Below are 24,704 nucleotides of genomic sequence, written 5' to 3' on the forward strand. Positions count from 1 at the left end.
AGGACCATAGTCACCGATGCCTCCTGAATAGGTTGGGGAGCGCATTTGGACTCATTGAAAGTTCAAGGCCTGTGTTCAGAGTGAGAAGCTTCTCTGTATAACAGTGTTCTGGAGCTTCATGCCATCTATGATGCCTGCCAGACCTGTTAGGATCAAGGGTGCAGCATTTCTCATACTCTCTGGCAATACCACCATGATGTATTATGTGAACAGGTGAGGGGAGCACATTCCAAAATGCTTTGTCAGGAGGCAATCAGTCTCTGGCATTTTTTCATCCAGCAAAACATCCCCCTTGGCTGATCACTTGGGTTCCAGAATCAATTGATGAATAACCTCAGCAGGAATTTCTCATTGATTCAAGAGCTGTCTCTAAAGCCCAGTATCCTGCAGTCTGTCTTTGATGCTTAGGGTATCCTGACGATCAACTTGTTTGGCATAAGAGAAAACAAGAAATGCCATCTGTTCTGTTCTTGAGGTCATCTCAGTCTAGACTCCTTGACCAATGCTTTTCACCTGAGCTGGGAATCGGCACTCCAATGTGCCTTTCCTCTAATTCCAGACATCCGACAGGTCATTTTCATGCTGAAATTGGACCATGTCAAGCTCATTCTTATTGCGCCAGCGTGGCGAAGACAATGTTGATTCTTCGACCTCACATTATCGTTTCAGCCTTCCATATTCCTTCCTCTTCATCCTGACCTCCCAACTCAGCATTGCGGTCAAGTTTTGCATCCAACACTCAGTTCCCTGCATCTCTTCATGGGTGCTGCATGATTAGATGAGGAAAAGGAACGATGTTCAGTGGCTCTTGCTTAATAGTTGGAAGCCTTCAACCACAGTGGCCTATTCGGACAACTAGAAGCTGCTCTCAGTATGGTCATTAACCGGGGGAGTTCAGCCAATGCTGGCTTGTATCCAGGACATCTTGGAGTACCTATTACACCTTCAGTCTTGTGGTCTTGCACTTATTTCACTGCAAATCCACCTGGCAGAGATTTTGGCATTTCATCCACCTATCTATGGGAAGTCAGTGTTTTCAAACTCCATGGCAGTGAGGTTCTTGAAAGGAGTCCCTCAACTCCACCCACTGGTTAAAGAGCCGGTTCCTTTGTGGGTTTTTAATACTGTTTAGCGGCTCATATAGGACCTCCATTCAAGCCTCTGGCAATTTCTTTCTCCATTGTGTCAGAAAACTGCCTTCCTTGTGGTGATAACATCTGCAAAGAGTGTGTGTGAGTTGCAGGCTTTGATGGCAGAGCCTTCTTACATGCAGTTTTCCAAAGGCAAAGTAACCCTTTGGCTGCACCCTTTGTTTTTATCAAAGGTGATTTCGCAGTTTCACTTGAATCAAGTAATACGTCGATCGTGTTCTTCCCTAAGCCTCTTCCAACCCCAGAGGAGCAATGTCTTCAACATTACATGTCAGGCAATGTCTAACATTTTATATGGATAGAAGTAAACCTCTCTGTCCCTCACCTCGTCTGTTTGTTTTACATGCAGACTGAACAAAGGGTCAAGCAGTCTCTTCACAGACTATGTCTGTGGATAACTTCCTGTATCATGACAGCATATGAAGTAACCCAGGCTATGCCTACTCAGGGAGTACCAGCTCATTCCACGAGAGCTCAGGTGATGTCAGTGGCATTTCTAAAGGAAGTTCCTATATTGGGCATCTGCAGGGTGGCCACTTAGTCCTCTATATACACTTCTTTGCAAATAACTATGCTGTTACAGCTGCATCCAGATCAGATGCAAACTTCAGGAAGGCAATCCTGCAGTTCTTTAAATAGACTCCAAGCCCCACCTCCTGCGAGTACTGCTTGCAAGTCACCCACTTGGAATATGCAACTACTTGAAGAATTAAAAACGGTTATCTACCTGTAACTGTTCTTCTTCAAGATGTGTTGCAGACGTGTATTCCATGACCTGCCCTCCATTCCCTCTGCATCGGAGATTTGGTGTGAAGGAACTGAGGGGGTTGGGGCGGCACTGCCCCTATGCAGCTGGGAGAGCAATTACGACTGCAGGGTATATGCACTGCCCCTATAGGTACTGCCAGGAAAAGTTGTCTGGCTCCCATGCGTGGTGCACGCATACCCACATGGAATACCCATCTGCATCACAACTTGAAGAACAACAGTTACAGGTAGGTAACCATTTTTTTATTGGGCAAGACATTTTTGAAATATGAGAGTTTAGGGGAAAAATTTTCATTTTTCAAAGAGTCACAAATTAACTGAATAAATCCAATAAGTCCAATAAACTAAGTTTAATTTCTCTCCTTTCTTTTTTTCTCTATAAAGTGGCAAAAATCACTAGAAGACTTTTTGACTTCTTGTTGACTTCATACTTATATTCATGTAAGAATGGCCATACTGGGTCAGACCAATGGTCAGTCTAGCCTAGTATCCTATCTTCCGACAGTGGCCAGTGCCAGATGCTTCAGAGAGCGTGAACAGAACAAGGCACTTTATCAGATGATCTGTCATCCAGTCCCAGTTTCTTGCAGTCTGAGGTATAAGGACACCCAGAGCATGGGGTTGCATCCCTAACCATCTTGGCTAGTAGCCAATGATGAACCTCTCCTCCATGAACTTATCTAATTCTTCAAGTTTGTAGGATCAGGGGCTTGGATTGTAAAATCTGATGCAAGTAACTTATTTTGCTTATAAATTAGGTAAACCTATTATACTGTAGAAGTGATTTTAAAAACAAATTAAAATAATTTTGCAGAGACCTCTTCAAGGAGCAAAGGGTAGGAAATAAATTCAAAATTAACTGCCCAACCTTTTGAAAGGTTCTGTGCACAAGATCTCTTTGAGAACAAATAAATAAATCAAATCTTTATTTTCTAATCTAAGCCATTTTTACACACTACATTTTAAAATAACCCCATACATGACTATTTTTTCTCCAGACACTTATATTTCAAAAATACTTTGTCCAAAGGTACTGGGTGCGTGTGAGGGAGAGGGTTGAATTTTACACTGAATTTGTAAGCCCGGAAGATGAGAAGGATTGTGGAGCTGTCATGCGAAGAAGGAAAAAGAAATATTAAAAATGTGTAGAGATTAGGATTTTAGTAAATCTAGTGTTTGAAGTAGTCATAGTAGTCCTAGCCAATTCATAGTTAAAATTGTAGCTCAGTTTCCACTATAAGCCTGATTTTGACCTCTACTCTAAAAGCCACAACAAAGTATGAACTTTCCATGCCCACCCTGAATTGGTATGTTGGTTTTGAGGAAAAAAGTAGATTTTTTTTTCTGCTAAATTGGATGTGAATTGGACAAACAGATCCTGGAATTACAAGATCCTACAAATAGAAGTATTCACCAGTGTTCAAAATAAAAAATAGTAAAGGAGAGAGATCAAACTTAGTTGTTTCCTCGGCTCCTATCAGTTAGATCAACTGTAGAAGGTAGAGTTCAGGTAATTTAGAGATTAAATTCATAATTCCATCTTTTCAAATACCTAGGTTCTTGTAAGTTTAACCTTAACTCTGAATTCCTTGCTCTTTACTGTTTGTTTTCTTTACTAACTATAAAATTATTGTAGGAATTCTCTAGGTACTGATATGTCCACTCAACCCCACTTCACCTTAACATATTTTTTGTCTTTAAATAGTCTTTTTTCTTTACCTTAGGGAGTTAAGATTTGTAGGTGCAACCCATCTGGCTAACTTTGTGGTCAGCTTTTCAGGTGACTTTTTGGACTGCTATACAGCTTACAAGGTCCACAGGCTGTAAGTGCCATATTTGCTACTATGGACTCCTTGTACCTCATACATTGCAAGCTCTGTAGGAAACACCTTTTGATCCTGTAAGTTCTGTCAATTATTTTGTGGTTCAAGGAATATAAAAGCTTTGCCATGTCTATCTGCATCTGAACACCTTGCAAGTTTTATGAGCCAAACAATTCCTATGTGAAGCATTTACAGTCTATGTGGTGCTTTAGACTGTTGCTGTAAGGACCGTATCCTGAGAGGTGCTGCGCATGTACAACTTCCATTGAATCTAGTGGGAACTGTGGGTGCTCAGCTTGCAGGATCAAGCCATAGATAGCATACAGAAAGGAGAGGAGAGAAGAGGAGATTATGGAAGTAGCATGAAAAATAAGCATTTCTGATTGTGTGGGTTAGGCATATGCTTTCTGTAAGTTCCAGAATTTTTTAAAAATAATTTTTACATAATATAATGAAAAGAAGATTTGTCTCATACTTTATATAATCAAGAGGTGTGGGAGGTTAGATGTAGAAGGGAAACTGATAAAAATGAGTTTTAGAAAAGATTTAAAGGAAGAAAGTAAAGAAGCTTAGATAACAGGAGGAGGAAGGATAATTCAGGTTTAAGGGACTGGATGTGTGTTCTGGCGAACAGCGGAAGTGGTCAGGTGCTTTCCTGAAATGTTTATTTTCATCTGCTCCCCCCCAACCTACTGTACACTCTTAACAAGCTTCATTCACCTCACTATAAGAGTTTTAAATCAAATAAGGTCCCTTAGAATATATTATTAGATATTATTAGGACTCATACAGATAGTTAGTAATTTGCCTTTCCTAGGATGTCTGTTCTAGTTAAAAGAAATCAGAATAAAATCATAATCCATGTCAATAATATCAGAGCACTATATTCCACAGTTGCATATTGTCATCAAGATCTGATTTTATTTTAGCATGATGAAAAAAATAGATTTCACTGGTTTTGTTTCCCTCTACCTGTGCTTTCTTTTTTTTAATATTTACAGGATCCAGCATGTACTTTTGAGTCAGGATCCAGACTAGTGTGCTGTGTTGACATACAGCATTTTCACATAGTCGTGCCAAGCAAATCCCATAATGTACACATTTTTTAACTTCAATCTTATTTTTTATATAAAATACAAACACATAATGAAATAAAACGTATACAATCACAAGATGGAAATACCATATAAATAATAAAATTAAATGTTCATAATTTGTAAAACAAATTTGTAAAACAAAAAACAAAACAAAATAAAAACAAACTAAACCAGAACCCATAGAGGTCATGCAGGGCATCAGTTATTAAAGTGACTAAATACATAAATAAATGAGAACATAGGAATATCAAGGTCTAATATATACTAACCTGCAAAAGTATGCAGTTTTTTCATATGTGACCAGACATCCCCATATTTTTTCCAATGTGTTTCTATTAGAAAGTCATTTTTTTTCATTAATGCAGTAGTAGAGAGCTCGCTCACTAAGCCAATCTGTGTATGAGGGAGGATTTGCCAATTTCCATTTTCTCTAAATAAGTATTTTGGACACTAAAATAGTTATTGCAATCCATTTCTTAATGTTAACTGGTAATACAAACCAGCACCCCTAAAATAGACAGGCTTGGAGAAGGAAAGATAGCAACACTTAAAGTTATTGAGAGAGCACTGAATATGGTGTTCCAGAACACATGCATTTGTTGACAGATACGGAGGATGTCTGAAAAGTTGTCCCATGGCTGTTTGAATCTCCAACATTCACTGTGTATTGCCAGTCTGGCCTTAAACAAACATTCTGGAGTCCAGTAGTACTTGTTATCTTGTTCTAGAAGAATCACAAGGATAAAGAACTGGAAGTATCTGTCTCATTAAGCCAGATATCCTCCCAGGTTTCTCTTATTATAGTAAGGCTAAGTTCTTTTTTCAGATCTTCCCAAAAGTATGACTGAAAACTTTGTATCTTTTAGTAGCAGAGTGTTCAGCTTCCACCGAGAAGATTTTAATGTTGTGTAACCAGTGTCTATGGTAAATAGGATTGGGGTATGATCAGAAATTAATATATTACCAAAAGCTGCTTCTAGGCATGCTGGAATCAGTTCTGAAGATGCAAGAAAAAGGTCAGTCCTGGAGTAGGGTGTATTTACTGTAGAGAAATATGTGTAGTCATGCCCCTTGAGGTTTCTATCTCCATATTTCCTTTAGATCAAGTTCATTCATTAATAATGAAGGTTGGCCTATTGTGCTTTCAAGAGCTGAGTCTCATGTTATTTGATTTGTCTGGATGTCTGTCTAGTAGTATTCAAATTCCCTCACAGTATTACAGGAATGTCTTTTTTATTGGGAAGAATGTCTGCAATAGTCTTTGAATAAATCAGAATTACTTCCACTTGGATTGCACATGCTTCCTAGCATTAACTTTTTTGAGTTGAAACATCCTTTAAGAAGAACATATCTTCCTTCAGGATCAGACCAAGTCTGTATACATTGAAAAGTTACACATTTATGAATTAAGATAGAAGTGCCTCTGCTCTTAGAATTCAATAATGAATGATACTCAACACCTCTCCACCTCTTCTTGATTCTGTTGGTATCTATTTCTTGTTGATGAGTTTCCTGCAATAAAGCTAGTTTGCACATTTTTGATCAGAGGTATCTCAGGATTTTAAATGTTTTGGAAGCTTGATTAAGTCCTTTCCCATTCCAGCAGTACATTCTAAGAAAATTCATGGAAAACTTTTTAAAGATATATTAAGATATATAATGTTCTTCTAAAGATACATATTTAATTGTTGATTGTGTAAAACCGTATCTCTAGGATATTAGATACTGGTTAGTTTTGAATGAATTTATGCCTTCTGTTGAGCCTTGGGTCAGGTATATAAAAAGATCTATAATTAAATATCGTGTGTCTTCCAAAGTATATTTGTAACAGAAGACCAAAAAAAAAAAAAAAATGTACAGACTTAAAAGAAGCCAGTGTGGGCAAATTCAGACCCCTTGTGGCTTCAGTTCCATCTGCTCTTGTCCTTCCTGTATTATCTAATAATAATCTAAACATCTCTAAATACAAATGTATTTTCAAGTCAAATATTACCCTGTAAATATGATTGGGTATTCTAGAATATGTATAATACATTCCTACAGAAGTGTTTATGTATTCATACATACACACGCTATATATATATATGTATATATAGACTTATCACATGTACATTTACAATTTGGTAAATCAAATATAAATTAGTACAAAATCTAAATATGAAATGTACAAAATATAAAAAACAATAGTCATAGTATGCCAAATGCCCTGCACAAAATGAATAGCTAGTGTTATTCATGGTTTAGGTTATTGTCTACTTTATATGTCAGGAATGTTGACTGTTGCAAGAGAATTGTGATCACCATAGCACAATCCATCAAAGGCAGAGTTAGTGAAGAGATCCTGTCTAACAGTGCAGATTGTGATGATGAGTGCAGATAATACTTCAGTCAGTAGATGGTTCAATAAACCCCAGCTTAGTGTTAAAATGTTACTCTATTCCAGGGATAGTCAATTATTTTTTGCCAAAGTCCAAATTTCTTGGTCAAGTATACTCAAGGTCCAAACTCCAGAGAAACATTTTTCACACCGCAGTAATAATAATAATGATAATAATAAGTAAATAAAAAGATTTCACGGTCCGTTCAAAAGCATTTGCCAGTCTGGATTTGGCCTTTGGTCTGCCTGTTGACTACCCCTGCTCTATGCATTGCAATGCTATACAGTTCATTATTGTTCAGTTCCAAAGGAGCTCAACAGAAGAGTTTCATCTAACTGGTTAGCTGCTAGGAGCTGGAAGATGATGTAGGGGAGCAGCTTCTGAAGAAGGCAGATAATATCCTTCCCCTCTAGACCCTCCGTAATGCCCAAGAGACAAAGGTTGTTTCTTCGAGATTTGTTTTCTGAGTCATCCTGTTTTTGTTCCAGTTTGTCCAGTCTAAGCTTTAAGGAGGCAGTTTCTTTAATTTCACTGGTTTCAATGGCAGTCTTTTGTAGCTTGTTTTCCAAGTGAGCCATTTGGGATTTTACATTACATACATCTTTAGAGAGGCCACAAATACCTTTTGAGATTGAATCCAGTCGGTTTGTGAGGAATTCTTTCAGTGCCACAATATCCTGGGCTAGATTCTTCTGTAGCCTGGCAGTCTCTCTCTTTAGATGCTCTGTGATTCAATCTTAGGTCTCTTGTTGCCTCATTTTTTCATTAGAATCCATATTCAACAGTTTGAAGTTTGTCCAGGGGATTAATTAAATTTTTATGACAGAAACTTATTGCCAATTAGCTAGGAAAGTAATTATTAGAAACAAATTGGTATGTGGGGAGTGAGAAGGTCTGGCACTAGGCAGCCATCTTCCTAATGAGTATTATGAGACCTCCCCCACCTCCACCCCATGCACACATTTTTAAGAACTTGGGTTTGTTCAAATGAGGGTAGGATGCCATACAGCTCCCACCCCAAAGACAAAAATGGAGAGTCTGTTCCCACCATGGTTCTGGGAGATCCTGCATTCCCTCAGTGTGTGAAACTATATCTGATTATTCCCAGAGGATGGAGCGTTCTTTAACTGCTGTCCCAGCAGGAGCAGAATTATAGCTGGATGTGCCTTTGACGGGACCTACGTTGTCATTGACAACATTCCTATTATTTCAGCAGCCAGAAATCCATAGGATACAGGGCTTCAATGTTGCCAATTACAAACAAACTAATGTGGTTAGAGCTAACATCTGTCATTACTTCGCTTGTACAGCTGCTGGAAATGGGAATGAGAACTGTGATTGCACTGCTTGTCTTTGTTTATGCTCCTTGGATTGGAGCAAGGGCAAGTATCTGAAATAACACCCTCACTGTCTAACTCACGTTGTTGCATTTTTAATCCATTAATGTCTGGGCAGGTGGTTAAAGTGCAAGGCTACTCGAGGAGCACAGTCATAGAAGGATCTTTTTCTGTTATGTTTGTGTGGATCTATTTTGGCCCTCAGTAAAATAGCTTTCAGGGAGAGTTGGATCACTCAAGGAAAAGAGCACCATTGCATTTATAAACAACTTTTAAAAGTAGGCAAATAAAACATAACTATAGAATGGCAGGAGGAATTGGAGAGGAGGAAACTTGTACTTGGCTTTTTGCTTCCCCAAAGAGAACCTGGGTGGGGAGTGGGAGTGTTTTTGTGGAGTGGACACCCTTCTAAAATGAGGTCTATGAAATAAATAGTGGTATTACAGTCTAAGGTCCCAATTCTGCAAACACTTATACAGGTGATTAACTTTCTACTGCAAGCAGTCCCATTGAAATTAATGGGATTACTCACATTACTAAAGTTAAACATGAGTAAGTGTATGCAGGTTCGGGACCAAATATATTTACTCACATTCTTTCTTCTTAACAGATTGTAGTAGTAGCTTTCTCATTCTTCCTATTAAGCGTTTTAGAGAGAGTGAATGTGTCTCCGAAGGCACTGTATGAACACGATGATACCATCGTACTGGTGCATATAAGAAGCACATACCAGGATGTGTAACAAATCATCTTACTCTGCACAGGAATTAGCATCTTAAAAAAACTGGAGAATTACAAGTCTGGTTGGAAAACAAATGTGACCCTCATGGTTTCTCAGGTAGTGGTAGTAACATCACTAAGGGGGAAAATACTTAACAAAAATATAAAAATGGCAGAGTTAATATTGTTCTGTAGGAAGAGGGCAGGTATAGAAGGGTACTGGGATCAGAGAAAGCAGATTGCCTTGCATTTTGCAATGGAGGAAAGATGCTGCAAGCTTAATGTCATGGAACCAAAGCACATTTAGGTACACGGTTTAGAAAGCAGTTCAGTGAAGACACTGTTTAGATTCCAGTAAGAGATGCTTTTCACAAAGAAAAATATCCAGGTGCACATTTTTCCATCAGCAGGGTTGGACAGTACTCGTTGCTTTTAATAACTACTAATTGCTGCTTTGCTTTGAAGAATGCAGTACACATGCTGAAATATACAAAAGAAAATTACGTTCCAACGGTGTTATAATGGTAGATACAGTATAAGAACCAAAATAGAGCAGAACAGAAAAAGATGCTTAATGAACAACCACTCATGGCATTACTGTGGCTTTGAGAGTAGGCTGTAGGGAATAACAGAACCCTAATTCCCTCTATGATTGCTTGTATTTTGTGTATCAGGCCTTCCTTATCAAGCTGAGATAAGGCAAAATACCTTTTGTGTGTTTGTCCTTTTTATTACCTGACATTGTTGAGAGAGTTTTACAGGGAACAAACTGTCATAGTGAACTTCTGTCAGCCATTTTGCCCTTTCTTCCATGTTTCCCTTCACACATGGAATGCCTTCTCTGAGCAAAGCCAGCTGCTAAAACTGCTATGATCTCCTTCAACCCCTTACATCTAGACCTACTTCTCTTGTGATACCTTTGGGAAATTGCCAACAGATAATTCCAGGTACAAGGTCAGAGAAGATCACTAGCCTTTGAGGAACCCACTGAACTTTCCTGTGTCTCAGCTCACTTGTATAAAATGACATTAACTAGACATAAATCAACATTAACTTCTACTAAAGATTTTTTGATCCAAGAGATGAACATAAATCAAGGTAAACTCATGGTCAATATTTACTTCAAGAAACAATGTAATCTTAGGCTCTGTGATGGGGTGGGACTCGGCACGCTAGCACCCCCTGCTGATCATCCTGCAGATCAGCTCCACAGGTCACTATGCTGACTCCCTGTGGTGTCTCGCCTGTTGTCACTTCTGCTCCAAGGACTGCAGTGTCCTCTTCAGGACACAGCACTCCAGCTGTGCCACACTCGATGCTCCCCCCTTCCATGGAAATTGCAGTCCACTGTCCAGGCACTTCCCTCAGTGGCAACTGCAGCCCAATGTCTGGCTACTTCCTCATTGGCGAGTGTGTGCGTGTGTGTGCGTGAAATCCAAGCCTGCCCACTACTCCAGGTCCTGGCCCAGGGACCTTGTAGATGTTTAGATGGCCGCCACTTGCGTCCCCTCTGACTCCTCAGTAGATTTCCCTGGGCCACTTTCCCGCAGCCCCAGCACTCTTTGCCCTCGCCTCAGGGCCTCAGCTTGCAGATCCCTGCAGCCCACCAGGAACTGCCTTTAGCTCCCCGGGTCTCTCCAGGGTGCTTGCTACCTTCAGCCTGCAAGGCCGCCAGTCCTCATCCCTCCTCAAACTCCAGGGGGTGACTGAAGCGGCTCTGCTTTGCAGCCCTTCTTATATAGGCCAGCCTGGTCCTGATTGGCTACTCCTTGCAACCCCTCTCTTAATTGGCTGCCTCCTGCACAACCTCCCTAGGGCTCTGTTAACCCCTTATGGGCCAGTGTGGAGCAGAGGCCCTATCACAGGCTCTCTCTATGCTATGAGCTAGGGGTGTGATTCCCCTGCTTGTATACACGTACTTGTGCTAACTCTCCTCACACTAGCACACGTGTAAATAGCCGTGCAGCCACGGTAGCACGGATAGCAGCAGGGGAGGCACAGCTTGGCGTTGCTGCCTGTCTATCCACCAGTTTCAGGCTAATGTGTACGCAAGTAGGGGAATTACCCCCCTAGCTTGTCGGGTAGACATAGCCTTATTTTCAGTATTGATAGCACAGTTTGTCATACTTGGGAGCACATATTGTCTTGGCACTGAGCTATTGTGGCTCTGCACATGCTTTCTGGGACACCAACCATTTGGATGTGAAATTATATAAGGAGACGTAACTGTGACCCAACTCCAGAGCCTTTTGACTGCTACAGACCGAAAACTTTGACCCCTCCTTCTTTTTGTGGCCACTTGTTTCCTTGCTAATAGAGTTAGCGAGTTTTTAATTGTTTTTCTTGTTGGATGTTTAAAAAAGTATTTTAGTGTTAGCCTCAGCACCACAGTATGGCCTGGTCAATGCCATTCACTTTGTGTTATCCAGTCAGTATACTCTACAAACAAATAGAAACCTGCACAGTTCAAATCCTGGAGTCAAAGCTACACAAGAAGACAAAGGGAGAAGCTGAATCAGTTCTGAGGTGTCATCAAGTTTCTGCTCAGCACTGAAGTAGAACAGGTACCATGGATCTAATGAGACTTGAGGCTCACACTTGAGTATTCCCAGGTCCAAAACCTCTCTGCCTGACTCTTCAATATCTTAGGTCTCTGTCCCCACACTTCTGTTAATAGATTTTCTGCAAGTCAGTTTTTTAATCCCACCCAGGTTTATTCTGCTCCAAGAGATTAATTTTAGCAAACCACATAGTCCCTACCTACATGGATTCTATCTGAGAATCAGTTTTTAAAAGATATTAATCTTTTGAAATCCGCAACGACGAGCTACCTTTCACATACATTCTCTTAAGAAATCTGGCCCCAGCTACTGCATCAGTGAAGACATCTCCTCCTCAGGTCCAGGTGGCCATTGATGGCTTCTCACTCTCATCTGATTTGGATAATGATTTTCTGAAGGATCCTGGTAAGGAGGAGTCTCAACCCATTATATTTTCCCTATGATGCCAGTGTGGTATCCTCTGTGATTTCACCACCATATAACTTCTGGAGCTGCTGAGATTTCTTTGCATATATGATGGGGGCTCTAGATCTTGAACTTTCCAGGGTCTGTGTATAAAGCCACAAAACTGTGAATCACAGTTGTTTCACTTTTTAGACTTTCTTCAGCAAGGCTAGGTAGCAGTCCAGTTTAATAGATACTGGAACCATTTAAGACCATTTTCAGCCATTAGTGACTATGCCTTTGAAGATCACTATCTCTCTGGCATGATGGAAAAAAATGTCTGAAAGGGACATGTCTCAGTTTTCCTCAGCTGCCAGATATTATTGTGACAGATTATTCTGATATGGGCTCATTTGGATCACTAGAGCCCTGTGCAGATACAAAATTTGTATCGCATCCGATCTGTGATCTGCAAAAACGGTCCGCAAATATAAAGTAGATATCCACGGATTTGCAGGGCTCTATGGATCACCATGCAATTCAAAGCCTGTGGAAGTCAAGGACCTATAAATAGGTTAGAGTTACAGGTAATTAATTATATATTCAAATCTTATATTCCATGAAGTATTTTGGGGAAGTTCTGAATGTATGGCATGTATTATACAGGAGGTGAGACTCAATGATTACATTCTGGCCTTCGAATCTGTGAATTAGAGGCAGAACAGTATTTTGCAGACACCATCGCAACCATGGAGTAAAGTGAACTGAAAGAGTGGATCAAAAAGTTGTCAGGCTCTCAATGTATCCCTCCTCTTCCCCTTCATCTACCCAGAAAAAGCAACATCTTGGAAGATGACTTAAATTGGAGAGACAGTGGTCAGCACAAGTGATCGTTCAAGTAATTTTAGTATTCAGAAGTTTGGGTTCTCTTTAAATAGACCTGCTTTCAATAAGGGAAAATATGACATACCTGTAGTTTCCCTCCCTCAGGATGAGGATTCAAGCTTTTGACTTCTTAGGCTGGAGTCAAGAATTCTTGTATGCCTTTTTATAGCTGTTATAAAGAGTCTTCAGGACTATCAGGCATGACAGAGTTGAGGTAATATAGCTCTAACCTGAGCTTGCCATTTCTGGTTCTCAGAGTTCCTTCCTTGACTTTGGAACTTCCAGTTCATTTTACAGCTCTTCTGGATCTCCCGTCACAAGCTCAGGGCCAGATTATTTATCCAGACCTAAAGCCTCTGAATTTTGTGGCTTGGAATACAGCATGTTGCTGGACATGTGTGAATCACTGACCTACTGTGCAATTCAGTTTACTGATCTTGTGCAATTCAGTTTAATGTTTTTATTGCCTCAGTTTTGCCATCAGTAAAATGTGGCTGACAACATTTCCCTACCTAGAAGAAATTATTTTTTTCTGTAAATCACGTAGGTTACTTGTAGACTGTCAGGATAAATTCATGTGGGGGAGACTGCTTTGCCCAAGGATTGTCTAAATGGATCCAACTTTGTATACAAACATGTATGCCCTTGAAGGTGTTTCTGTGCCTTGAAAGTTTTAGAATACATTATATTATAGATTCATGGTATGAAATCTTGGTCTTGTAGATATTATGAGGAATTTTGCCACTGATTTCAAGAGAGGGTCCTTCATCCAGAGATTTTTAAGGCCTTGAGGGACTATTACGATCATCTAGTCCAGTAGTTCTCAAACTTTTGTATTGGTGACTCCTCTCACACAGCAAGTGTCTGAGTGTGACCCCCCCCCTTATAAATTAAAAACACATTTTTTATATTTAACACTATTATAAATGCTGGAGGCAAAGCAGGTTTTGGGGTGGAGGCTGACAGCTCTCATCCCCCAGGTGATAATCTCGCGACCCCCTAAGGGGTCACGACCCCCAGTTTGAGAACCCCTGATTCAAGTCTGACGTTCATTCGGATCATAAGACATAGATTTTCACTCCGTGATTCCTGTATCTAGATGAACAACTTGTAACTGAACTAGAGTATATTTGTAGAAACATATCCAACTGGATTTAGAGACCTCAAGTGATGATGATTTTATCACATCCCTGGATAATTTGTTCAAGTGGTGAATTACTGTCACTGCTAAAAACGTGCCTTTTATTTCCAGTTTGAACTTTAGTGAATTCAGCTTTCAGCCACTGGATCTTGGAAAGCTAGAGTCCTCCAGATAAAACTGTGTGTCTCAGAAGTGATTGTCTCGGAGAAGCATAAAACTGCTAACTGCAGTTTGATACACACTTTGACACAGCATTACTATCTTGGTTTGAGTTCAGAATCTTGTGTCCAGTGAAGGCGAGCACTCAGCAATCTTTATTTAACTGGTTTTCTTCAGAATCACCTCCTTTAAGGGTTGATGCTGTTAATTAACCTCCCAACAGCAGGGATCTGTGTTGATGATACACAAAGGTGACAGATTTCTTACTTAGTAAATTCAAACTCCAGGAATTACCAGGTAAATTGATAGCATAGATCTACACTCCCTATCTGTTTTCTCCAGTTCTTCAGTCTAAGGCATAGATTCTGATTAAGTACAAAGAAATGGACTAAGGCTTGCTGCTGCTTGTGAAGCCTTGGATATGAATCTTCAGTGTTGCAAGGGAGCATGCTCTCTAGAGCAGCAGTTCTCAACCGGGGGTTTGGGGCATTGTTCCCTCTAATTTTTTACGTCCATGTGTGGAATTAATTTTGTTATATGCACCAGTATGGAGGTGGTGTGTAATTCTCTCTGTTTTAACATTTGAGATTTCATTGTCAAAATTCTAAGATTAAAATAATTATTTCTGAAATAGCTATAAATATGTCTGTTATTTCCTAGGCATTTGAGCTTGCAACTGGAGACTATTTGTTTGAACCACATTCTGGTGAAGACTATTCCAGGGATGAGGGTATGTATCTTCTGAGATGTTTGAACAGTTCACAGTAGTGTTTATCTGTGTACTTGAGTAAACTGTTGATAAACATTGTGTTTTGGTATCAGATTGTAAATTCAGATCTTTTAATTTTAAGTCCCATCTGTAGCATTAAGTGGGCAAGCCCCCTTCATCAGACACATTCATCTTGCTTAACAGCAGCCTGAAGGAGTTAGACTGCTTTCTTGTAAGATTTGCATATGTGTGAAAACCTGACTGAGAAATAACAAGACGTTTTAGCTACAAAAAGCAACACACTTGAGTTTTAATGTATCTTCTGTTTATTAGAGTGACACTGAACTAGGTGTTTACATTTGTGTATATATTGTTTGAAGTAGCTGGTTACTAATTTAAAAAAACCCCACAGAATTAACTCCTGCTTCCATCTATATACCTGTCCATTTCCATGCTTGTGTGCTTGTAATGCCCCTTGCAGCGGTAACATGGGCATCATTCATTGTTCCTAAATGCGACTAAGAATGCCGGAGTTCTGCTGACCCTGGAAACCTGTGCATGGGTTTGCTGCAAACACTGTTGATTTTAAACAATTTCTGATTTTTTACTAATTCCGGTTTCTTTCCTCCTCTTTTTATCCCATCCTTTCCCTGCCCTTCCCACTCCTGTGTCCTTTTTTTCTCTCCTTCATAGACCACATAGCACACATCATAGAGCTGCTAGGCAATATCCCAAGGCACTTTGCTCTATCTGGAAAATATTCTCGGGAATTCTTCAATCGCAGAGGTAGTACCTCTTCTTTTTGAAAGGCGCCGTGATGCAGACAGAAGTGGAATAGCAGTTGCTGGTTGTAACGCATACCAATAAAGAGCATTTTCTCAAGTCATATAACAAAAATCTACCCCTGATATATAAACATTAACAAATTAAAAACAAAAAGCTATGAAGAACTCCTTTTTTTAGTTGCACTAATTTAAAAGGAACAATTGCTGACATATTTTAAATCACTTTATTGGTAAAATCTTATCTTTAAAGACTGCAGTTCAGTGATTTTGGATGAAGAAGTTTTGGTGGAAGTGCCCTTACATTTTTTTACCAGGATCAATCTATTTCTGTCTGTACCGGGCCAGTGTTAGTGTGTGCATGCAGTGTACTGATTAAACTGTTGTATGTTTCTGTTTTGCTGGCAATGTTCTCCAATGCAGATCACATAGCATTGATCATTGAACTGCTGGGAAAAATCCCTCGAAAATACGCTATGTTGGGGAAATATTCCAAGGAGTTTTTCACCAAAAAAGGTAACGGTATTTATGCAACACTAATTTAAAGCATAGTACTATCCAAAAGGAGAAATTGTACGTTCATTTATGATTACTGAAGAAATATATCAATTTAAGGGAGGACACCATGTTAAAGAAGAGTCCTGATAAATGTGAACTCACCATTCTTTGAGGAGCAGGAAGTTGCAGAATAAAAACCGTTTCCCTGTATCATTTATATTAAATGGTGTACTCAACAAAGTTGTGGATGTTAAGTAAAATGTCTATGAAACCCTATTTAACTGCTTAAATATGTGCAGTGTATCAAATACGACCTAATGTTCAATCCATTTCAGTTGATGTCTTATATGAAGGAACTGTCAGGGAATATACACTTTTTGGCACCATTGAAAGGAGTTAAAATACTTTCTGGAAAATATTAGTTATTTGGTTTTCATCTTATTTAGTGTTCAAGCAAACCCTCTTTATATGGGTCAAACTGAGGGATGGGATAAGTGAACACTCAACACAGAGATCATGTATCCTGCCATTATCTTACCATTTGTGTTTAGACTGAGTGCAGAAAAGATAATTGTGTGACATAAGGGTGGGTACAGCTTCCATCCTCTGTCTGGATAGTGCTGTCTCATTTTAAGTATCACAGGACATTTAAAACAAATTTTTACCCTGTGTGTTGTGTGGCACAGGGCAAAAAATGTTTTTAATGTAATGTGTCATTCCCTTGATTCCATTAACTTTTTGTCTTTGATTAGGTTAGTAGAATTAACTAATGTAAGTTACTTTTTAAAATTTGTGGTAATGTGGGTGAATCATTCTGTTGTCAAGTTGCAGTATCTCCTGTGTCCCTTGATATTTTCTCTTCTCATTCAGTTCACCATATTCTTTTTATTATTTATGAAAAAAAAGGGTAATCTTCTACTTGTCTAAAATTTAAGTTAATACTAATAGATATTCTTAAATGCTCTCTTCAGCAGGCCATGGAAAACACCAGCTTAGAATAGCACTTATAATGGCAGAGCATTACTTCAGACTTCATAATTAAATTCATGGTGGAAAGTGGTGATGTTTGGTGGTTAAGCAGCAGTAGGGACTGCTGGGTTCTATTCCCAAATCCAGCACTGATTCACTGTGGTGGTGAGTTTAAATGCACACATAAACTGCCATTTTAGTTATTGCTCTCTTCGTAAGGATTGTGATGAAGGTCATGTTGGCTGAAATACCAGTTTAGCACAGATTGACCAGCTTAATGACCAGAAGGCATTAAAACCTTAAAACTACCTAGAAATTGTCATTAATTGAAGTTGTCTGTGGTGTACAAAAGAGGAAACTTTACTATTCAGGACATTTTAATCCTTTGGGGCACTTTGTAAGCGTAATATAATGTGGAAAAAGGAATTCATTTACTTCTAATGATTGTCTCATTCTCCTTTGTTAGTCCCCCCTGCAGATTTCCACTTTGGCAGAGTTGTGTTCAGTGAGGCCATGCACAGTGCCCCCTGGTGGATCTGAACTTTTAGTGCAGGAGTAGATAAGGAATCAACCATCACTTCCTTTCCCAGCCCAGGTTTCAAAGTGGTAGCCATGTTAGTCTGTATCAGCAAAAACAACGAGGAGTCCTTGTGGCACCTTAGAGACTAACAAATTTACTTGGGCTAAACCCCACTTCATCAGGTGCATGGAGTGGAAATGAAGTGGGTTTTAGCCCACGAAAGCTTATGCCCAAATAAATTTGTTAGTCTCTAAGGTGCCACAAGGACTCCTCGTTGTTTCTCCCAGCACAGTCAGCTGTGTTAAAATTCTTTCTTACTCGTTCTCCTTTCAAATAGTTAATTGGCTTGTTACTTTTTTTTTTTTTTTTAAATATTGATGTTAAAACTAAAGTCCTATAGAGTCCTATAGCCCTTAGTCCTATAGAGAAGTGTTCTGGTGGCCTTTTTGTAGGAACCGTTTATTTGTGATTTGTTCTTCTCTATTAAGTTGTTCATTACCAACTGATGATTTGGATCATATCAGTTAGTATTGTTCATTGTCATGGCTGATCCTGGCAGGAAACTGGGTTTCAAACACTACTCCAGCAGTGTAAGGTGGATAAAAGTAATTATTTACTTCTATTTTTTAATTTAAATCATTATATTTTTAATTTAAATCTGTTTAAATTTAAATCAGAATTTTTATTTACATGTTAATTCTTTACATTATTCCCAGTGCTAAACTGGATGTATGCACTTGTTACTTTAATTAGTTTTCAAATAAGAATTTCAGATTTTACATAGATTTTTTTCTACTAAGAAGTTTTCACACTTAAAATGTTCAGGCTGAAAAATATAAGTCCCAAGCTTCATGAACACCCTTACTGTGAGAATAGATGAACCCATATACAAGACTGATAAACAAATAGCCACACCATAGAAACTACAAACTATGATGTATGAGCAGTCAGTGGGGTTTGTGCACCTGAGTCACTTAGGTGCTTGTGAAAATTTCACACTTACCTAAATGTGGGCTTAGAAGTCCAATTTTAGCCTCCTGTTTTTAAAAATATCCTCTGTATATCAAAAAACACAACTGTAGCCTCTGTTGCTGCAAACAATTATGCACAAATTTAACTTTAAGCACTGGAGTAGTCTCATTGAAGTCAATGGCACTGTTGACGTGAATAAAGTTTATTAGTTTGTATTTTCAGGCTCAAGGCCTTAATTTTCAATATTTCGATTTTTTACAGTTTTGTAAAATTCAGACAAGATACCTTTGCAATAGTATAATTAAAACAAAAACAAAAACAACAACCCCCAAAACCAGCATTTATAATTTGGTTCATTGTCAGTTTAAACTAAAGTCCCAATAGCCCAGATCAAATTTAGGTTTATAAAGCCTCAACCGGATTTAAATCAATTACAAAAATCAAGTGATGTAAAGCAATGATTTAGATCACTCTGCCCTGCAGCTGTGGCTCCAATCTTTATACTGACTCCCTCGAGTGCCATTTGTGTCCTTTACCACTCAAAAAAGGCCCAAGCTACTTGTTATGGAAGAGACATTGAAAGCCCAGAATGTCTGTTCCCTTCTCTATGTCAAATACTATGGTAGAACTGATCCCCCTAGAGTGGGACTGCCTCACCTCTAAATGTTGTGAATAAGTCTAGCCAGTCAATTAGAGCAGAGGGCTCTGTTGAAGCACACACTGGTTGGAAAGTCATTCACAGCAGAAGGCTGTGAAGATGGTTGTGGGAGAAGAGCTGCATTTAAGGATTGAATTTAAAGGGGCCTTTTGTTTCAACTGTCAACTAGACTGAAGAAAAGAAAACATGCTTACAAACTGTCTGTCATTGGCCAGAAAGCATCAGAGGAGCTAGGGTGTTGGAATTTTTAATGATATTTGAAATTATTAATATGGGAAACCATCAAACATTAATTAACCATAAATTATGTTATTAAAGCCAGAGGCCAAATGGTATTTATATAATTGCCATAAACATGCTTTAAAAGCCTACGTAATAAGCAATTTACTACATCCAAAGAGCAACAAAACATTTTTAAGCATTTGATCAAGATACTTGCAACTGGGCTAAACCCAGGGGCTAGACCCATATTGGTTGGCTCCAGTGTGGTCAGGTAGGTATTAGCAATGAACCCTTTAAAAAACAAATAATGTCATTGCCAATTATTGACTTCAACTAAAATCTAGTTTGAGACAATTCACCCCTATTTTCAGTCTTAATCCAGATAAGATTTACAGCCTCCTTTCTTCCCAAGGCCTTTTCTTGTTGCTGACCAACGGCACCGTGGGAAGGTTTGCGCTTGTTTCTTTAAAATCAGTTTTTAGGACATAAGAACAGCCATACCAGAACAGACCAATGGTCCATCTATCCCAGTATCTTGTCTTTCAATAATGCAGGTGCTTCAGAGGGAATGAACAGAACAGGTATCATCAGGAGATCCATCCCCTGTCACCCATTCCCAGTTTCTGGAAAACAGAGGCTAGGGACACTTCAGAACATAGTTTTGAGTCCCAGCAAATAGCCATTGATGGACCTATCCTCCATGAACTTATCTAGTTCTTTTTTTAATACTGTTATCGTCTTGGCCTTCACAACATCTTCTGGTAAAAAGTTCCACAGGTTGACTATGCGTTGTGTGAAGAAAGACTTCCTTTTGTTTGTTTTAAACCTGCTGCCTATTAATTTCATTTGGTACCCCTAGTTACTATGTTATGAGAAGGATTAAACACTTCCTTATTTATTTTCTCCGCACCAGTCATGATTTTATAGACCTCTGTCATATCCCCCCTAGTCATCTCTTTTCCTAGCTGCAAAGTCCAAGTCTTATTAATCTCTCCTCATATGGAAGCTGTTCCATACCCCAGTCATCTTTGTTGTCCTTTTCTGAACCTTTTCCAGTTCCAATATATCTTTTTTGAGATGGGGGGTGACTACATCTACATGCAGTATTCAAGATGTGGGTGCACTATAGATTTATATAGAGACAATATGATATTTTCTGTTTTATCTATCCCTTTCCTAATGGTTCCCAACATTCTGTTAGCTTTTTTGACTGCCACTGCACATTGAGTGGATATTTTCAGAGAACTATCCACAATGACTCCAAGATCTCTTTCTTCAGTGGTAACAGCTAATTTAGACCCCATCATTTTATATGTGTAGTTGGGATTATGTTTTCCAATGTGCATTACTTTGTATTTATCAACATTGAACTTCGTCTGCCATTTTGTTATCCAGTCACCTAGTTTTGCAAGGTCCCTTTGTAACTCTTTGCAGTATGCTTTGGACTTAACTGTCTTGAGTAGTTTTGTATCATCTGCAAATTTTGCCTCCTCACTGTTTACCCCTTTTTCCAGATCATTTATGAATATGTTGAACAGTACTGATCTGAGTATACACCCCTGATGGGCACCACTATTTACCTCTCTCCATTCTGAAAACTGACCATTTATTATCATAGAATCCTAGACTATCAGGGTTGGAAGGGACCTCAGGAGGTCACAGAGTCCAACCCCCTGCTCAAAGCAGGACCAATCCCCAATTTTTGTCCCAGATCCCTAAATGGCCCCTTCAAGGATTGAATTCACAACCCTGGGTTTAGCAGGCCAATGCTCAAACCACTGAGCTATCCCTCCCCCTATTCCTACCCTTTGTTTCCTATCTTTTAACCAGTTACTGATCCATGAGGGGACCTTCCCTCTTATCCCATGACAACTTATATTGCTTAAGAGCCTTTGGTGAGGGACCTTGTCAGAGGCTTTCTGAAAATCTAAGTACACTATATCCACTGGATCCCCCTTGTCCACATGCTTGTTGACCCCCTCTAGTAGATTGGTGAGGCATGATTTCCCTTTACAAAAACCATGTTGACTCTTCCCCAACAAATCATGTTCATCTATGTGTCTGATAATTCTGTTCTTTACTATCGTTTCAACCAATTAGCCTGGTACTGAAGTTAGGCTTACCAGCCTGTAATTGCCTGAATCACCTCTGGAGCCTTTTTTAAAAATAGGTGTTACATTAGCTATCCTCCAGTCATGGTACAGAAGCTGATTTAAATGATAGATCGCATACCACAGTTAGTAGTTCTGCAATTTCACACTTTGAGTTCCTTCAGAACTCTTGGGTGAATATCATCTGGTCCTGGTGACTTATTACTGTTTAATTAATCAGTTTGTTCCAAAACCTACTCTAACGATACCTCAATCTGAGACAATTCCTCACATTTGTCACTTAACATGAATGACTCAGGTTTGGGAATCTCCCTCACATTCTCAGCTGTGAAGACTGGTGCAAAGAATTCATTTAGTTTCTCCACAATGGCCTTATCTTTCTTGAGTACTCCTTTAGCATCTCGATTCTCCAGTGGCCCCACTGTTTTTTTAGTAGGCTTCCTGCTTTTGATGTACTTAAAAAAAAAAAAATCTGTTACTTTTTGAGTCTTTGGCTAGCTGTTCTTCAAATTCTTTTTTGGCCTTCCTAATTATATTTTTACACTTCACTTGCCGGAGTTTATGCTCCTTTCTATTTTCCTCACTATGATTTAATTTCCACGTTTTAAAGGATGCTTTTTTGCCTCTAACTGCTTCTTTTACTTTGTTTAGCTAAAGTGGCACTTTTTTGGTCCTCTTACTATGTTTTTTAATTTGGGGTGTACATTTAAATTGAACCTCTACTGTGGTATCTTCAAAAAATTTCCATGCAGCTTACAGGGATTTTACTTTTGGTGCTGTACCTTTTAATTTCTGTTTAACTAACTTCCTCATTTTTGTGTAGTTCCCCTTTCTGAAATTAAATGCTACCAGGTTGGGCTGCTTTGGTGTTTCCCGCTGCTCCCCACAGGGAAGTAAAATTTTATTATTGGTCACTATTACGAAGGGGCTCAGCCATATTCACCTCTTGGAAAAGATCCTGTACTCCACTTGAGAGGCAATTCTTGATTTACTCCCTTCTTGTGGATTCCAAGACTAGCTGCTCTAAGAAGCAGTCATTTAAGGCAGTGGTTCTCAAACTGTGGGTTGGGACCCCAAAGTGGGTCATCACCAGGGCTAGCTTAGACTTGCTGGTGTTTGAGGCCAAAGCCTGAGACCCACCACCCGGTGCCAAAGGCCAAGGGCTTCAGCCTGGAATGGCGGGACTCAGGTTACAGGCTCCCTGTCTGGGGCTGAAGCCCTTGGGCTTCTGCTTTGTTCCCCCTCCCCCGGGCAGTGGGACTCGGGCTTTGCTACCCCCACCTCCCCAGGGTGGTGGAGCTTGGGCGGGCTCAGGCTTAGGCTTCAGTCCCCTTGCCTGGGATCATGTAGTAATTTGTGTTATCAGAAGGGAGGCGCGGTGCAATGAAGTTTGAGAACCCCTGATTTAAGGTGTCAAGAAAGTTTATCTTTGCATCCTGTCCTGAGGTGACATATACCCAGTCAATATGGGGTTGAAATCCCTCTTTATTATTGATTTATTTTTTATTTTTATAGCCTCTCTAATCTCCCAGAGCATTTCACAGTCACTATCACCATCCTGGTCAGGTGGTCGGTAGTATATCCTACTGGTATATTCTTATTATTCAAGCATAGAATTATGTCCATAGAGATTCTGGGGTACAGTTTGGTTTATTTAACCTTTTTAATTCATTTGACTCTACGCTTTCCTTCACCTATATTGCTACTTCCCCACCAGTACGACCTATTCTGGCCTTCCAATATATTTTGTACCCTGGTATTATTGTGTCCCATTGATTATCCTCATTCCACCAAGTTTCTGTGATACCTATTATATCAATATCCTCATTTAATATGAGGCACTTAAGTTCACCCATCTTAGTATTTAGACTTCTAGCATTTGTATATAAGCACTTTAAAAAAATCACTTTTTAGTTGTCTGCCATTATGTGGTGTAATTGAATGGGTCTCTCTTTCATTTGACTGTTTCTTGTCAGATCCTACCCATATTTTATCATCTGCCATCCTCTCCTCCTCACTAGGATATAGAGAAAGTCTATGAATAGATACCCCCCTAAGGGATGTCTCTGTCAGAACCACATGCTATTCTGCACCGGTTGGTTTTCCCCCAGCCCTTAGCTTAAAAACTGCTCTATGACCTTTTTAATGTTATTTGCCCACAATCCAGTTCCATTTTGGTTTAGGTGGAGCCATCCTTCCTGTATAGCAGAGTTCCCCAAAGTGTGTTGTGTGCCCTCTAGGGGAGCGTCCCCCAGGTCCTCTCTGCCCCCAGCCATGTTCCTGGATCCTGGCCGCTCACCTGGCCCCATCCCCAGTCTCGGTGCGGTTTCACTCCTGGCCCCGTGCCAGGCCCCAGCCTCGGTTGCTGGCCATGGCTCTGTTCCCAAGGCTGGGAGAAATGCCGGGAGCAGAGCTGCACCTGGCCGTGGGCCCAGCTGCCAGCCTCCACAACGGCTTGGCCGTGGCTCTGCTCCTGCCCCCAGCTGTAGCCCCAGCCATCAGCCCCCTTACTCCTGTCCACAACCCCACTCCATCCTGAGCCATGGCCTGCTCCTGGCCTGGGGGGGTGGGGGTGGGCCAGAGTAGGGGGGGGGCATGACTCTCAAAAGTTTGGGGACCGCTGCTTAGGCTCCACCTGTCTCAAAAGATTCCCCAGTTCCTAATAAATCTTAACCCCTCCTTTCTACACCATTGTCTCATCCATGCATTGAGACTCTGCAGTTCTGCCTGTCTAACTGGCCCTGCATGTGGAACTGGAAGCATTTCAGAGAATGCTACCATGGAGATCCTGGACTTAAATCTCTTACCTAGCAGTCTAAATTTGGCCTCCAAGACCTCTCTCCCATCTTCCCTATGTCA

General features: G+C 39.9%; 1 protein-coding gene across 11 annotated transcripts in view; it reads left to right on the forward strand.

Annotated features, from left to right (window-relative positions):
* SRPK2 (SRSF protein kinase 2) overlaps positions 1 to 24,704 on the forward strand; it is a 310,240-nt gene that overhangs the window by 269,720 nt on the left and 15,816 nt on the right. For all 11 annotated transcript variants that reach the window (XM_073328503.1, XM_073328508.1, XM_073328505.1 and 8 more), the window contains 3 exons: positions 15,065 to 15,134; positions 15,807 to 15,899; positions 16,319 to 16,411. In XM_073328503.1, the coding sequence (XP_073184604.1) occupies positions 15,065 to 15,134; positions 15,807 to 15,899; positions 16,319 to 16,411 (256 nt within the window). The remainder of the gene's footprint in view (positions 1 to 15,064; positions 15,135 to 15,806; positions 15,900 to 16,318; positions 16,412 to 24,704) is intronic.

This window comes from Lepidochelys kempii, chromosome 1, assembly GCF_965140265.1.
Source record: "Lepidochelys kempii isolate rLepKem1 chromosome 1, rLepKem1.hap2, whole genome shotgun sequence".
In the NCBI taxonomy this organism is placed as follows: Eukaryota; Metazoa; Chordata; order Testudines; family Cheloniidae; genus Lepidochelys; species Lepidochelys kempii.